Below are 17,833 nucleotides of genomic sequence, written 5' to 3'. Positions count from 1 at the left end.
AAAAACATCACTTAATTCTTGTCTTCTCCCTCTGCAGGCAGCCAGCTTTCATCTCTCTTGGCTCTGCTAAATGACCACACCTCCACCTGCTTTCCTTCCTCCAAAAATGTTTCCTTGCGCTCTATCTATTCTCCTGATCTGTTTATCCTCTTGAGATCACAACATTTCCTCTGTAATGTCATTTTAGTAAGGTTTGGGGAGAGAATAAAACTAAAATGCATAAATTCAATTCCTCATCTTTAACAAGAAAGTGACTCTGTAGATTTTTTTTTTAGTTTTTTGTGGGGGAGAGAAGAGACAATGAAGGTGGACTAAAAGAACTCACAGAGCTGCTTTTCCCAAACTACTCTTATTCAGCCAGTGTCCTAGTGATTCTGACGACTGGTTCTCAAGTGCACTTCAGTTCTTCCACTGCCTTTCCTGCTGGCTACCAAGGCAGCGTCCATGATTGTCTCTTTTGCCCTGACCTTATCGGACAGGGTGCCCTTAGGTGCTGAGTGCCAGAATCAAGGTGCGGGGTCCACAGCGGAGGGCCACGGGCTCTACGCCCCCATCAGTCTAAGTTCACATGGGGCCAGCCGCCTCTCCACAGAGAGTGCTACAAGCACCCTTCTCCCCATCCCCACTCTGAGACTGTTTTGTTGGGTTGAATGCATAAGGATTGACTGCAACTGGGTTTATGAACCTTAGTCTGGTCTTTCATTTTTAGGACTCAGTTTCTGCATCGTAAAATGGAACACTGAATCCAAAACTTTTTCGGCTTCTTTTAGCTTTGATATTCTAAGATTGTAGTAAGATAGAAAAAGTGAACAAAAAACCCTATCTATCAAAATAATACAACTACATAGCCAGACACAATTCACTTCATGAAATTTTTGCCGGGTATTTATTTTACGACAGTGGAGGATGTGGCTCTTGCTTTCAAGGGCCCTGCCACATGGTAGGGTGGGTAAGTCACATATGAATGAATCATTTAAGGTAGAAAGAGGGAAGGCCCATTAGAATGGAGTAGAGAATACACTGCTGAAGCACAGAGGAGAGAGAGATGATTTCCAACTGGGGAGATGTGAGAAGGCTTCACGGAGGAGGTCTTCTGTTTGGGACACAACCAAGGTGTGAGATAGAACAGTTTCTGAAACTACACTGATATGAGTTATATAAAAGGCTTTGACTAGGGATGGACAGAGATGGATGTTCAATATGTCTGGAGGGTTTGGCAAGAGAAAACAGGTGGTAGCGGAGGGCAGCATCTGGGGTTAAGGAGGCCCGACATGGGGTAATGAAATGTTCCAATAGGTTGTCACAGGGGCTATTAGGAGCAAGTTACAATTAGAGATTCAAACAGTCAGGCAGCATTTGAAAATCTGTCAGCAAGGAACATGGCACTAGCCACCAGACTGAAGTGCAGGAGTAGGATTCTCTGCGAAGAATGTCTTCAAGAGTAGAGTAGGTTTTGCCAAGGGCAAAGCAGGATTCCATTCACAGAGGAACCAATGAACCAGCTGAGACACAAGGCAGGGACTCAGACACAAGGCTGTGAGACGCGCGTCTAGTGGACCTGAACAGGGCTGCAAGGGATTGATTCTTGGGAGTAAGACTGAGTTTAGTTTTAAGACATAGGTGTGGTTGAGTGGGACCATGGCAATGTTGAGTCCCAGAATTCAGGATTCTTCCTACTTTTTGGGACAAGACATGAGCTTGTCAGGGGAGTCAGAGGGAACAGCATTTAAGAGCACCCGTCTATGAGGAATCAAGGGATTTCAAGGTTGTGAATCCTTTGAGATGCTCATTGAAGGATGTGGATGGAAATCAAGAATACGGAGGGCATTCCAGGAATGATAGAAGGAATAATGAAGAGAGGTTGAGAAATGCAGAGCAGGTATAAGGAACTGCAAATGGCCCAGTATGACCAAAGCACAGATTGTGAGAGGAGAATCTATGGAAAATAAATGGATGTAAAGAGAGGCTGGTGCAGCCTGGGGCTGCCATGGAGGCTGTGCTCAGGAATCTGTAATAGACTCTAGACTCTACAGGCAGTGGGTCACAAAAAAGTGAGCTAATTAAAGCACAGGAGGCTGGAGACATGGGAAGCTTGGGAAGCATCAGATAGGGATGATAAAGGCTTGAAACAGGGTAATTGCAGGGAAATGGTAAGGGACAGACAGTATATGAATATAGCCTCCAGGAAGGAACTTTGAATTTTTTCCATATGGTACTAATAAAAACTTCAACTGGCTTTGTTCATGTAGAAATCATCGCAGCCAGTACAGGCTCAACTGTATATTTGTGCTGGCTCTCTTAGATGAGAGGAGTAATCTGTGACCTTGAAATAGAGTATTGCTAACAATTTCTATGGGGCCCATATGGAGAACAAGCCCATTGTCATGACTGACATTACAGCGTGACATTGGGCCAATAATTAAATTGATTAAACTATCATCATTACTGCTAATGAGGATAGCTACTGTTTATTAAGTGCCTGTTATGTCCCAGCTAGATTACATAGCTTATCTCAAATCTGACACAGTTAGTATTATTGTTCCCATTTTACATATGAGAAAATTGCTTAGTGAATTAAGCAATGTGAGCAAGTTCACACAGCTTGTAGGTAGCAGAACTAGGTTTTAAACTAGTCTGTTTGATCTAACACCCTGAGATCTTTCCAATAAAGATTCTATATTGCTTCTGCTTACTAAAGATAGTCTTATTTATGTATATTTTGGTAGAAAGCATATAAATGTAGTTATTTTCCTCTTTGTTGGAATTCTTTTACCATAACTAAAAATTCCTTTAAAACGTCATATATATGTGTGTGTACATGCATATATATGTGGCCAAAAATATACATATAAATTTTGTGCAAACTGGAAAAGTGCCTGTAATTTTTCTTTTATTTCTTACAGTTTCACGGTCCTTTACTCACCTTGGTTGACCTTGTAGACCTTTGTGTAGATATTTCAAAAGGCTGTGTCTACTTGGAGCAGATGCACTTCATTCACAGGTACAGTGACATTCTGGATAAAGGGTTCTTATGAAGATTGGCACAAGAATCACCTATAGTTTGGGTAGAATATACAAGATAACATTTTCATTCCTTCAAAATAGCAATAGTTTCTGTTAAAATCTCTCTTCTCTACAGACCTCCTAGTGTTACCTGTCTGATCTCTGGAACTTTATTATTATTATTATTATTAAAGTATAGCTTCTGCCATAGGGATCTAGCAGCTCGGAACTGCCTCGTCTCTGTAAAAGACTATACTAGCCCATCACGGATAGTGAAGATTGGGGACTTTGGACTCGCGAGGGACATCTATAAAAATGATTACTATAGAAAGAGAGGAGAAGGCCTGCTCCCTGTTCGGTGGATGGCTCCAGAAAGTCTGATGGATGGAATCTTCACTACTCAGTCTGATGTATGGTGAGCTTAACAGGACACAGAGAAACGTGGGAAGAACCATCCAATGCCCGAGCCAGAAGGGATCTTAAAAGGTCATCTAGTCTTGTTTTTTACGTGAGAAAACATAAGACCAGAGAGGTTAAGTGATTTGCCTCAAGCTAAAGTGAAAGCTGGTGGGCAAGGAAGGGCTATTCCTGGGTCTCAACAGTTTATACCTCTCCCTCCAATTCGTTTTGATCCGTTACCTTACTGGTGTATGTGGAATAGAGCCATTTATTTCAGATAGCTTACTACTCTCCACAAGTGCAGAGGCTATGACTAATAGGAATTGGTGTCTGTGAATTAATGTCCAAGTATGTGTCCAAATGCCTACTATTTTGGGATGTTTGGTCATTAATTTATACACAGAATTTAAATCATGGATCTCAAAACGATTAGGACATGAGGGAGGTTTGGACAGCTCTTTATTCTTTGAATAGAACCCCTCATTTTTGCTTGTTGACCCCAAACTTTTGATTAGAGCTGCTCAAAATGTAAAGATTCATCCAATACCTTTTAAGCTGGACTGGACCTCCGCAAAACTGGGGATGAAATAAAGTCGGTCTTCAGTGTTGTCAGTTTATATTCATGCCTTCCCTCTCCACATTTACTAGCACTCAAACTCAGGAAGAAAGGTGAAATGCTTTCTTGCTCACCCCTAGTGTGTTTGCATAATGAAGCTATGAAAGCCATAGGTAATGGAGGTCCGCAGTGCAGATTCAGCCAGGGAAGAGGAGCACAGTGTGTGTGTGTGTGTGTGTGTGTGTGTGTGTGTGTGTGTGTGTTTGTGCCCCCACTAAGCCTTCCTATCACCTTTGAAGTGTTGCTAGTATGCAGTTGCTTGTTCTCTTTTTCTTGAGGTCAACTTGCTTTTAAGTCTCCCATTTGCCTTTTATGGGGCCAAAAATGCCAATCACAAAGTAGACTCTGAAAGCCCCAGGAATAATTATGTTGGAAAAACTACTGTAAACATGATGTTTCTAATATGTATAATTAAAGCAAACTCTTTAATATCTTTAGGTCTTTTGGAATTTTGATTTGGGAAATTTTAACTCTTGGTCATCAGCCTTATCCAGCTCATTCTAACCTTGATGTTTTAAGCTATGTGCAAACAGGAGGGAGACTGGAGCCACCGAGAAATTGTCCCGATGATCTGTAAGTTAATTATGTTCCATAAGTACCCAAGAACAAAAAATTGTGCACATGCAATCACGTGCCTCATTGGTATGGTATTTTTAAATAAAAACTGAATCTATATATTTGTATATCTTATGTAAAATGTAAATTATTGTGGCACTTAATTTACTAAATACATGATGGTTTCTTTTTATTTATATATATACATGATATTTCATTTCAGAAGCAAAATCTAGAACAGCAGAATATGTTTATACTCTAGGTTAAGAGAATTCTAATAAATAAATAAAAGCTCTTTGTGTATATGTGTGCGTGTGTGCATGTGTGTGTGTGTGTGTGTGTGTATTCACATATATACTCATTTCATTTTGGAAGATCTAATTTGACTAACATCTTAACCTGCATATTAAAAGGTTCTATTAACTAGAAATATATTGTTTAAAAGTTGGATTGCTTTTGTTGATAAAGCTGATATTGGGATATAGTACTGCTAAAAATTATATAGGTTGTTATCTATTTATGAACTTCACAAGAAGTGGCTACATAAGTATTAGTTACTTTATCAAATTGATCCTGGCAACTATTGAATTCTAATAGACTTGTGATCCTTGGAACAGCAGGCGATTTTGATCTAATTATAAACAAAAAACAAGCCAAGTAATTTTGCTGAGTACTAATCTACCTTCTTGTGAACAACCTTGGCAGAAATATCAAGTCTTGACACTTTTTCTAAGAGGTGTTTTACCCAAGAAATTTCTAAAAGAACATATAATCAAAGTATAAACTCCTCTGTTGTGTGCACTACACCATGCTAAGGACTGTATGGAATACAGAGGTGTTTAAACCGGAGCCACGCTTCTTCAGCATCTCTGAATGTATTTTGAAAGAAAAGACACACACATGGAGCAGCTGGATAACAAGCCAACATGTAATAAAGTGCTAAACTGCGTGGTACAGACAAGTGCAAAAGGAATTAGCAGTATGCGGATACACACCATGATTGCACTGCCTTGCCTATGCTGTGTTATTTAGAGGATTATTCAGACTAGAGCCAAAGATGATTAAGATCTGGGCACCTTGGCTGGATGTTCTATGGGTGAATGTTTTTGTATTATTTAAATCTTCCAGCTAGAAGAAGATTGGAATCACTGTCTGTTTCTGTTTAGCTCTTATAGCCTCTGGGATATTTACAGAAGGATCAGTTATACACATACCTGAACAAGTTTGGTGGCAGTGTCTAAAAGTATGACTCATGATCCTTTTGGGGCAGATGGAAAAACTTATAGAAGTTAGGACTAAGAAAGTTACACAAAATTTGAAAAACTTTAGTCTAGGGCTTGAGGAAAAAAACCCAGCATACCTAGGTATAAAATACATTTTAATTAAATAGTTAGCAAACTAATCACTGTTTTGCATCTCTTACACATCTATTGATCACTCAGAAAATTTCTCCCAAATTTCAGTTGCACGAAATTTTCCTTGTGCTGTTAGAATTCTATTTGGCATATCTTCCCCTCTAGAGGGTAATGCACCTCATCATAATTAGGCTCTTTTTTTGGATAGGCACTCTTGGAATCAGTCACTGAATTATACGTTTTGACTTATGTGTTCATTTATTTTGTTTGGGGAAGAGGGAGGTGGATAATTAATTGCCCTATTGTGGAGAAGAAAAATGCGGGTATGTTGAACTTTGCTCTATCCAAAGGTATCCAAAAATTCAATTAGAAGGAGGAGAAAGAAGGAGTGCTAGAAAAGTTCTAGAAAAATATTCCTGATTATAAGTGGAAAAAGATAATATTCTATATAATTTTATCTTGAATAATTATTCAGTTGGATACATTATTGCTCTAATTTTATAAAAATATAGTTTCCTTGAAGCTAAAATTTCCATTGCTGATTTTGAAGTTCATTTGAACATCAGTAATTAAAAAGTGAACAATGCTCCAAGCCCTCTAAGGGCTGCATGCTCCAGATCCCTAGGAAGGGTTAACGACCCATGGCCAACCAGGAAGACAAGCTGTGCTAAGGAAATGGAGCTCTCAGCGATGCCATTCAATCTGTCCACGGCCTTAAGTTGTCACGATAAAGATTAACTACTCTCCTTAGAGTACAGAGGGAACTGATTTTTATTTGAAGCAGTTCTCGGAGATCATAGGCCCAGCTTAGAGGGTTGAAAGTCTGTGCTGAGCCAGGCTGCACCTTCTATTCACTGCTTAAATACTCAGCACCTGGATGCACTCTGGGTCAGGTGAGTCCATAGATGGCTAGCTATTAATGGAATGTGAGAGTTCAGAGCATTCCTGCCCTTCTTTCCATAGCCTGGGATGTACGGTGCAAAGCCCAGCCCTCAGCATTCTCTTCAGCTTTTAGTTTGCACAACAACCATAGCACTCTCAAGAATAAACGGGATCAAAGGGCAATCTACATCAAGTGAGAGCTCTTTCACAGGTATCACAGGGGCAACTGAAATTACTGGAGAGTCTCTCAAATGACGGAGGCGACAATGGGATAACATGGAGGCTCACCACCTTATTTTTACCCCTTAAGAATATGTATACCTAGACGCTAATTGATGCTAACTGGGTCTTTCCGGGATTGGGTATTTTAAAATCTGTATTTTATGTGCTGTGCTTAAATTACTTATAGAAACTCATCCCCTTAATACTGAAAGATGCCATGGAGTTTTCAACTGTTGAATTTCAATTGCCTTACGAATCCAAGGATTTTACTCATAGAGACTATTAATGAACATGGTTAATGAGGTTGTGCTATTGTGGAAAAAACTGAAGCAAAGAGGAGTAAAGGGGTTGGCATAGTGAATGGAAGAATTTGAACCGGAACACTTAGCTAAATGAGACATTTCAAGTATAATGTGTGAGTATCTGTTTAGAGGTAGAACAACCAGCCCAGGTAAATTTTAATAAAAGTGAAGGAGCTGTCAGTTTATTTAGACTAATATGCTTGAACATTTGTAACTATAACTTGGTACAAGTATTTAATGCATGATACTGAATTGTGACAAGTATGTATTTGTAAGGAAAGACCCCTATGCCAAAGATACAGTTGTTGGTAATTTACCTGAAAGATGTAAGAAATGCATTTTTTAGGATTGATAAAATTTTAAAAGCCTAGTCATTTATTCCATTGTCACCTTAATGCTGTTTAAGAGCACAAGTTTTACTCTTTACTTTTAAATGACTACTGCTTTATAGAGCTCCTCTTTTCTTAATCTAGGGCAATCCAGTGCTCATTTGGCCCTGGATAGTGGGAGAGAAAGGTTTTAAATACCATCAGGTCAATTGTTTTTGCCATCAGAGAGTTAACAGTAATGATGGACTCAATGTAAGTTAAAGCCTCCATAGATGAAAATTAGGAATATCTGCTTAAATAACTTGCACAGATTAAACTTTTGGAGGGGAGTGTGAGTGGGTGAAGTACAGAGCGGCAAAGGGGCGACTGTATGGATGGCTTCTCTCCCCTCTCCCTCCGTCCTCCTCTCGCTCCTTCCTTCTCACTAAATCATCTCCATTAAGTGTCTTGAATACTTTGTAGAATGAGGTGGGATATAAATAAATAAATTAGAAACTTCATAATTGAAATATGACAAGTCTTGAGAGATTCAATGTATCCTCTGGCAGTATCTCAGAATCGCAACTTTCTTTTTAGAAGGGATAGGCTCCCTGTGGCAAGTTACACTTCACTTTCTCCTCTCACCTCTTAGGACAACCCTAAGATTCCCATCAAGATTCAACTTTAACTACTGGTTTAAACTCCATGATCGAATATCATTTACACAATGTTATTTCAGAGTCGAATTGTCTTTCACTGACTTCTCTGTCATCCCTGTTTCGAAATGTCACAGATTATAAAGAAATATGTAAAAGATTAGGTTCTTAGCGATGATTCTAATCTTTAAAAAATAAAGCCAAGTTTGGCACTCCATATCCAGAATGTAAATTCCTTGTAATATATATGAAAAGTCATCAGATCAATACTGAAAAACAGACCAATATTAGGTTTCTCCATGATACTCTGATATTGAGTATTAACTCTGACCTGAGGTGCTTGCAAGAATGAAAGAGATGGAAGTGGAGTCTGCATGCCATATACAGATACAGCTATTTTAAATACAATGCCTATGATGATTTCCGCGTCATTGTCACCTAGCAATTGAATATTTTCTTACTCCCGCTCCACTGTTATTGTCTTAGTCTAACACCATTATCTCTCACCTAGTCTTCTTCAATAACTTCCTTCGCTTCGTCCCAGCTTACTGGACATATATTCACTACCAAATGTGAAATAGATAGCTAGTGGGAAGCAGCCATATAGCACACGGAGATCAGCTCAGTGCTTTGTGACCACCTAGAGGGGTGGGAGAGGGAGGGTGGAAGGGAGACGCAAGAGGGAGGAGATGTGGGGATACGTGTATCTGTATAGCTGATTCACTTTGTTATACAGTAGCAACTAACACACCATTGTAAAGCAATTATACCCCAATAAAGATGTTAAAAAAAACACAACTTCCTTGCTTCCAACTTGCCCCTCTACAATCAATTCTCCACATATATCAACTAGAGTCATCCTTTAAAGATGTAAAGGTCATGCCCACTTAAAAACCTTGGACAGCTTCCATTGCAGTGCCATAAAATCCAGCACCTAGCCTGGCCCTTGATCTGTGTGATCCTCACCTCTCTGACCTCATCTTTTATACTCTCCCCCTCAATGACTGCTCTACAGCCACACTGGCTTTCCTTCACATTCTAAAGTGTGCCAAGCTCTTTCCCAATTTAGGAATTTACACATGCTTTTGCCTCTTCTAGTGTGTTCCCTGACTTCCATCCCCACCCAGTCCCCATGACTAGCATCTTATTTTCCTACAGAGTTCATTGGCTTAAACATCGCCTCTGCAGAGGGTCCTTCTATAAGTAATTTGCCAAAAATGTTCCATCTCTAATTAGAGCTCACATCTGTTTTCTTTAGTACTTTTTTTTAGAACTTATAATTTGTAATTGTATATTTATCTGTTGATATGGTAGTACTAATATTTTTAAATACTTCCCAGTTTATGTTTCTTTAGCAGTCTTTCTCTCTCTGCCCCCAATTGGCCTTCTAGTTCCAGAAAGTAAAAAAGAGAACAGGTACTTGACCTTTTTAGTGAGTCAGTAGACTTGGAAATGAAGCTTGGAGGAGAGAGAGGGTTATCTGTTGGGCTGGCTAAAAAGTGTCTTTGATTTTTAAGTAAAAATAAAAGACACATTTTTCATTTTCACCAAGAACTTTATTGAACACTGTATTCACCCTCTTATTCCACTACCTTCTGACATTTTTCAGGCAACTTAATAATTCCATCTTCCCAAAACTTATCTTTTTGAGCAAAGAACTGTTCCAGGTGTCTTTTACAGTCTTCCAGGGAATTGAAATATTTTCCATTAAGAGTATTTTGTAAAGACCAAAATAAATGGAAATCTGAAGGCACAATGTCTGGTGAATACAGCAGATGAATCAGAACTTCCCAGCCAAGCTGTAACAGTTTTTGCCTGGTCATCAAAGAAACATGTGCTCTTTCGTTAACCTGATGGAAGATTATGCATTTTCTGTTGACTAATTCTGGACGCTTTTCGTCGAGTGCTGCTTTCAGCTGGTCTAACTGGTAGCAGTACTTGTTGGAATTAATCGTTTGGTTTTCCGGAAGTAGTTCTTAATACAGGATTCCCTTCCAATCCCACCATATATGCATAACCTTCTTTGAAGACTGGCCTTTGGTGTGGTTGGTGGTGGTTTATTTCGCTTGCCCCACAATCTCTTCCATTCCACGTTATTGTACAGTATCCACTTTTCACCACCCATCACAGTTTGTTTTAAAAACGGAATGTTTTTGTTACGTTTAAGGAGAGAATCGCATGAGGAAACACAGTCAAGAAGGTTTTTCTTGCTTAACTTATGTGGAACCCAAACATAAAAGCGATTAACATAACCAAGCTGTTTCAAATGATTTTCAGCACTTGATTTGGACATTTTGAGTATGTCAGCTATCTCCCGTGTGGTATAACGTCGACTATTCTCAATTAATGTCTCGATTCGATAACTATCAACTTCAACTGGTCTACCCGACCCTGGAAGCATCCTCCAGCGAGAAATCTCCAGCACGAAACTTCACAAACCACTTTTGACACATTCGATCAGTCACAGCACCTTCTTCATACATTGTGCAAATCTTTTTTTGCGTTTCGGTTGCATTTTTACCTTTCTTGAAATAATAAAGCATAATATGCTGAAAATGTTGCTTTTTTTCCTTCCACCTTCAATATTGAAATGGCTACACCAATTTTGATAAGTTTTTTTTATAATGCACGCTGATGTGACAGCTGTCACATACAATCTAACAAAATTGTTTTGAATGAAGTTAAAGACAACTAAGTGCTACTAGAGCCACCTTACGGAGAAAAACGAACGAACCTTTTAGCCCACCCAACAGACTCCTTTAGCTCCTTGTTAGCTTGCTAAATGCCAGGTGTGAGCAACGAAACCTATAATTCTATATAAGGATAGTCTAATAAAAAAAGAGGAATTGAAGAGAAACTCAACTCCTTCTAAGCCCCAGGCAAGTGTAGGAAGAAGAGACCTTAACAGACAGAGGTAGAAGGATGAAGATGTTGGATATTTCGGTCTCGAAACCTCTGTAGGCCTCAGTTAGATTAGGTGTGGGTGACACCAAGCACAGGGAGCAACTGCCCACTCCTCCCAGTTTGGCAGGATGGCAAGGAGATCACTGAGCAGGGGATCCCCCACATTGACATGGACACCCAGCATCATGAACAGGGTAGGATGGCATGTCCAGACAGGGAACATGTAGCTTGCCCTTCTAAGCCTCCTTTGTTTCCTGTGTAGAGTGAACATTTTGTTGAAGGCTGGAGATTCAGCCGAGGAGCATCTTCGGGCATGCAACAGAAACAGGAAGGGATTTCCTGGGCCTTGTCGGCAGATATGGGACATGATGCCGTCTCAGAGGCCTGCAGCTAGAGAGAGAAAAGGGGGGACCAGTTCAGGGAGAAGGGCCAAAAGAACAGGTTAAAGGGATCATAGACTGCAGAGAGCAGCTGATGCCTGCAGGATGGACCAGACCAGTCACTCCTTATGGAATTCCTCATCATTCCATTCTGAGACTAGAGAAGGAGGGCACAGTGGGGTCCAAAGGATCCTTCACTGTGCCAGTACAACTCACAAAAGACTTTCACCCAACATAAATCCTGATACCACCTTGGAGAGGAAGACAGAGGGAGTAGGAATAGCCTAAAGATAAGAGAGACTGAGTTATTATCCATAAAAGACTGAGGATTACCTAAAAAGGGTGGTTTAAAATATTGGAATGGGCTAGGTTATAAATGGCATTGTACTAATTTTCTTCTACTAGGTGGGGTTTTGAGAATTAGAACTATAAAAACTATAAAAGAGCTACATTTTCCCCCTGCTCCTATGAGTTGTAGTGGATAAATTTTGTCTCCCTCTTACGTTTGCTATATATATCGTATGAGGACAGGAGTCACACTGCCACATCTCTTGCTCTTGATATACTGCTCATATATAGTAAGTGTCCAAAAATCTTTGCTGAATGAATGAATGAACATTAGTCAAGAGTTCTGCACAGACATTTCTTAGACAACCATTAAGGAAAAGAGAATATTCAACCAGCTATCTATGTCTAGGAGAACTGAGTCTCTTAATGAACCTGGCAGTGTAATGAAGAGTAAAAGCATTAGAACTGGATCTGATTTCTACCTCTGGTTCTGCCACTAAATATCTGTGTGGCTTGGAGTAAATCTTAGATTTTGTTTCAGATATCAGTGTATGAATGTAAAATTTAATCTCAGCTTCTTCAGTAATTTTTATAGCTGTTAGTTTCCTAATGGGTTCAGTAAACATTTTCCAACCATCTATTTACTATCTATTTATTTAGATTAATAACTGCTGAATGTCAGCTTTTCAGAAGGAAGATGCCAGCCACTATTATATAAGAAACAAAAGCTTTTGTTCTGGTTCAGTTATATTAATTACGGAAAACTGGCAATACCTCAAATTCTTTTCCTTCTGAAATGACCTTACCTGGGTTATCAGTAATGGCTACCTAGTCATATCCAATCACTATTTACTTCGTGTCCTTACCCACATATCCAGGTGGAATTTAATGACCCAGTGCTGGGCTCAAGAACCTGACCAAAGACCTACTTTCCATAAAATTCAAGAACAGCTTCAGTTATTCAGAAATTTTTCCTTAAATAGTATTTCTCAACGCAGAGGAGAAACAAACCCCAGTGGAGTCATAAATGAAGCCTTTGAAGGTAAGTTTGATTCTTCTTCAGAATTTTTGGGTTTTCTCTACAGTGTGAACTGAATAAGGTTAAAATGGGATGTAGGTGGAATACATCTTACAGTGCGTAAGAAGAATAATATACTGGCACCATCCTCATAATCAAGTATTTATTGTACTCCTCTTTGAAAATAATTTTGATTTGTTCATTAAATTAAAAAAAAAGAATAATGGTATGGCCCCTGGATTTATAATTTCAGATAGTAAGGATGAGAATTAACATGTTAGACTATATTTTCATGAGGCCTGTTCTCTCCGCCCTCCACCCCTCATGCCAGTTTGCACCTCAGTGGCAGAGCTGAGTTAATTATAGTTGATGGTACATTATCGTCATTGGTCTATGCAAGACTTCTCTTTCATTTGTTTGTTTAGTCCCTTTGTCTCCATATTCCTCTCCTGTTCTATTTCCTCCCTCCACCTGCCAGGCAGCCATACTAATGTCTTTAATGTGTATCTTTTAATTTGTTGTATATTGTATGCATGGATACTGTCGTGTTATGTAATGCTTCTTTTCTTTCTTTTTCATTAAGTACTGTGTTTTTAAGAGTCATCCATGTTGCTATGTATATGTCTAATCTGGTGCTTTTAACTGCTACTAAGTTTGCTATGATTATTATAGTGGGTCACACCTTGCTAAGGTCTACTGTGATTCCACAACAGTATTTTGGTATTAAAACACAGTAGTCACTTAATTCATTTCCAAAATCAGATTTACAATACATTTGCCTAATTGGCTGCAGAAAAATAAATTTTAAAATGATCCTTTCCAGCTGCTCTTAAACTTCATCCCATTATTAAAAGTTCATAGGACCCTTTGTTTTTTTTCAAATGCAAACATTCTTGCTTAGAAATAAACCTGGCAAGATGGACCATGACTCAGAATCCCTCAGAAATTAAGACTCTCCGTCTCTGCACTGATTGATTACACAATGGCTGATGGTTGCCCTGGAGTCATCTCTCTACAGTGAGACCTTCACCGCGAGTGATGCACTTGACTAATAATAGCAGGGAAAAATACGAAGCCCAAGGACGAGTATCTGCTTGTCTTGTTTGCTGTGTTTCTGACTATACATTTTGAGTAACTTTGGATCCATGACATGAATGGAGATAAGACTCTGATCATGAGACTTCTTTAACACAAACAGCTAAGTGACAGATTGGAAAGGGCTGTGCTTGCTTTGAGCATGCGTCCTGATCCTTAACAGAATAAGCCTTGTTAATAATCTCACATTGGCTCTACCTGCCTTCTCGTCATGGAACCGAGCTGATTCTAGGAGTGCCAATGGTTGAGCCCTTACAAGTTATAACTGCAAGGCAACCCCATTTTTCTGGAGGGTTCTATACGTATACCTGTGTGAAGATCACCCAGGTTAAGAAAAAACGTATCTATAAGCCATTCTGCATACAATAAAATCCTTCTCATTTTCTAAACGTTTGCTTAATGTATTCCTTTGAATGAATTTTTGAGAAAATTTAAAAAGTTATTTCAATAGATACCTGTTGACTTTTGTGCAAGGCCTAGTATAGTGGTAAGCACCTGAATTTAATGTGTACCATTGGGATGCTTTAAAGAAAAAAAAGAGGCAAGAATATTTCTTTCCCTTGAGAAACTATAGAGTCAGTTTCTTTAATCTTGTATGTAATATTTAGTAGTGAGCTGTTCTTCTACTGGTGATTTTAAAAGTTGTCCTTGTCATAGGACTGTGTCTCTATCCACAGGAAAGGTGAGTGTCACCAGTCCACTACTGAATAATACTGTTTTGCTCAAGCCATTTGAATCTGCCCCTGCTTGGCCTGGTTCTTATTGGTTGTAACTTCACATATGGAAACTTTAGAGGAACAACAATCTGGGGTGGTTTGCCAATATGTAAAATGAAATCTTTTGTTCCTGAGGTAGATGAATGGCAGTAAGTGGGTTGAGTTGATTGCAGAGATGTTTGAAAGGCAAGCAGAACATGGTTTTGCTTACTGGGCACTGAAAGCATGATTTCCTTACTAAATCACTGCTCTGATCTCTAGAAGGCAAAGCTTAACTACTAAGCCTCTGATTCAGATTTTCTTGTGAATATCATTTTTGTGGCCTTTATAAAATGAAACACAATCATCATCTTCTTAAAGGTTTAAAAAAGAATTTTTATGTTATTTTACAATCAAGCAAAAAAGTGACTCCTGATCCTTTCCGATTTTTCTTCTAACTTTCCTAGTAATTAATCTCTGTAATAGTTCTTGCTATATTATTTCTATAACTGTATTTAAAGATCTTTATTAGAAAAGTAATTTATGTTTATTGTTTAAAAAACATATAAAAGTACCTAAGCAGTGTAAAAAGTTAGTCTCTTCTTCCCTGTCCTTACTGCCCATGCTAGCCATCGTTTGTGATTTGATTATATACTTCCAGATATTTTATATGCATATACAACCATTTACAGATATGTTCATTTGTGTATGTTTGTATACATACACACTGGCTGGTAGTCTAGAGGAATGAGTGAGATGTAGATTCTCTGGTCAGTTCTCCACCATTTTTCTTTTTTTTAACAAATGAGCTTATTTTCGAAGATTTGGTGAGCAGATGATTTTAAACTACATCTTCTGCCAGAAGCCAGGAGGCATTCTGTTGCCACTGAGAGGGAATTCATGTTCTGTGGGAGTCCTGCGGCAGCATGCCAAACCTACACTGTATGGCAGAGGGAGAGTCAATAAAAGCCACTGAGAGGTTAATCCTAAACTGAGTCCTGCAGAGGGGTGAGAAGAAGGTATCCCAGGATAGAAGGAGCAGTATGTAGAAAGTCGGGGAATAATAGAGAATGGGGGTTCACAGAACTGCAGGTAGTTTATCACACTTGACGGTGGGAAATGGCAAGTGATGAAACTGGAGGAACGGTGGTCACACTAATCACATAAGAAATGAAAATTAATGAAAGCTGAAGTAATGAATGGTGACAGGTATAGAAAGAAGGATATGGAAACCAGACTTACCACAGGGGTAGATGCTAGAGGATTTGGCATCTAATTGGGTGAAGAAGAGAGAGGAGACGATGGTGAATCCCAGTGATTTGAGAAACTAGGTGCAAAGCCATGCTCTTCCCAAAGGCGGGGGCACAGGAGGAGGAACAGCTTTACGCATGTTTGGTTTGAGCTGAATGTGGGAGAAATGAAGAAGCCCAGTATTCAGTTGGAAATACAGGTAGTTGAAGTCAAGGGTGTAATTGAGGTTATTCAATTAAAGTGTATAGAATTAGAAGAGAAGTAAACAGTGGATGGGACCCAGAAAACGGCCAATATATGAGGGACTGACAAAGAAAGATGATGGGCACTGAGAGGAGAAGTCAGAAAGGGAAGAGGAAGGCTGTCATGGAAATCCAAAGGAGAGAGGCTCACAGACTTGAGAGTGGTCAAATGCTGCAGAGATAAAGAGTTCCATAGGGTTGCGAGGAATTTACAGTTGACTTATATTTCAAAATTCAACTCCTCGCTCACGGAAGCCTTTCCTTCTAATGAGTACAGACATTTTATATAAAAATTACGGAGGCTGTCATAATGGGTGTTAGAGGGCCTGAGAACTTAGTTTTACCTTAGGGTCTACCAGAAGTCTCCATGAACCCTTAAGAAAATCCTTTCACCATGTAGCATTACCTAGTTCATCTATGAGACCGAGGTAACAGTACATATAGAGAACAAAACTCTTTTTGTGAATGGCTTTTAATTGCAGTATTAGTTAACTTTATTTTAGCACTTTTTTATATATCACTTGTGCTATATAAATTTAACTCATTAAATCCTCACAATAGCCCTATGAAGTGGGCATTATAATATTACCATTTTACAGCTGAAAAGATTGAGGTTAGTAACTTGCCCATGGTCATCCTGCTGAATGGGGCTGGAGTAGGACTCTATTCTAGAGCCTTTGCTCTCATCCTTCACAGAGACGTGGCTATGGTTAGAAAACTGCTCCCACACTCTCCCCACTTTGTTTTCTTTGGTATGCTGATTTATTTAGGTGCTAAGTTGTTGAAAGACTGAATTAAAATTCTAAATAATATTTAAAAAAATAGAGAAGCAGACATAATGAGGCAGAATAAGGATGCAGGAAGAGGTTAACAGGGAATATAATCAAACTCTGATAATTTAGATAGAAACAAGTAGTTCTGTGCCGTGACAGATATAGAATTTTGGTACAAGAGAAATTCACATTCTGAGATTTACAATGAATGTAAATCCTGATGATAAGGAATAGAAAGAGATACGGGGATCACCAAAAATTTTGATAATTCGATGTGACTGAAAAAAAGTGGCAGAGAAGGGCTTCCCTGGCGGCACAGTGGTTGAGAGTCCGCCTGCCGATGTGGGGGACACGGGTTCGTTCCCCGGTCCGGGAAGATCCCACATACCGCGGAGCGGCTGGGCCCGTGAGCCATGGCCGCTGAGCCTGCACGTCCGGAGCCTGTGCTCCGCAACAGGAGAGGCCACAACAGTGATAGGCCCGCGTACCACATAAAAAAAAAAAAACAACAAAAAAAGTGGCAGAGAAGAGAGAAGAAATAGAATGAAAAGCAGAGTTTGCATATTTGCAAAGGATAGAAATCATGGAACAGTCTCTTCAAGGCAAGCCTAAACTTAATTACCTTTTAAGTAAAAGAGAATGCATTTAATAATAGTTTGCTGCTTTGCAGACTGGTGGGCATATTTAACAAAACTGTAAGAAGTCTCCTTTGTTATTGTCAGAGGTATGTAAGAAGAGAGGAAAGCCACTGGGAGGACTTTTTTGGAAAAAAAAAAAAAAAAGGCATTAGGATTTCAGGGAGCAATAATACCATGCCTATGCTATGGTCCTACTGACCTAATGGGGTAGAGAGGGGATAGAGAGAGAAGATTAGTAACATATCTGGGGA

The 17,833-nt window shown here is 39.2% G+C and overlaps 1 protein-coding gene across 1 annotated transcript in view; it reads left to right on the top strand.

Moving 5' to 3' along the window:
* Positions 1-17,833, top strand: part of ROS1 (ROS proto-oncogene 1, receptor tyrosine kinase) — a 113,819-nt gene that overhangs the window by 91,941 nt on the left and 4,045 nt on the right. The window contains exons 40-43 of the mRNA XM_089921958.1: positions 2,904-3,001; positions 3,215-3,418; positions 4,457-4,591; positions 12,749-12,912. Of these exons, the coding sequence (XP_089778084.1) occupies positions 2,904-3,001; positions 3,215-3,418; positions 4,457-4,591; positions 12,749-12,912 (601 nt within the window). The remainder of the gene's footprint in view (positions 1-2,903; positions 3,002-3,214; positions 3,419-4,456; positions 4,592-12,748; positions 12,913-17,833) is intronic.

The sequence above is a fragment of the Delphinapterus leucas genome, chromosome 12 (genome assembly GCF_059928025.1).
Source record: "Delphinapterus leucas isolate spDelLeu-1000000601 "Yukka" chromosome 12, BTC_Dleu_Yukka2, whole genome shotgun sequence".
In the NCBI taxonomy this organism is placed as follows: Eukaryota; Metazoa; Chordata; class Mammalia; order Artiodactyla; family Monodontidae; genus Delphinapterus; species Delphinapterus leucas.
Note: the sequence above shows the minus strand (reverse complement) of the source record. Positions and strands in the feature narration are given on the sequence as shown.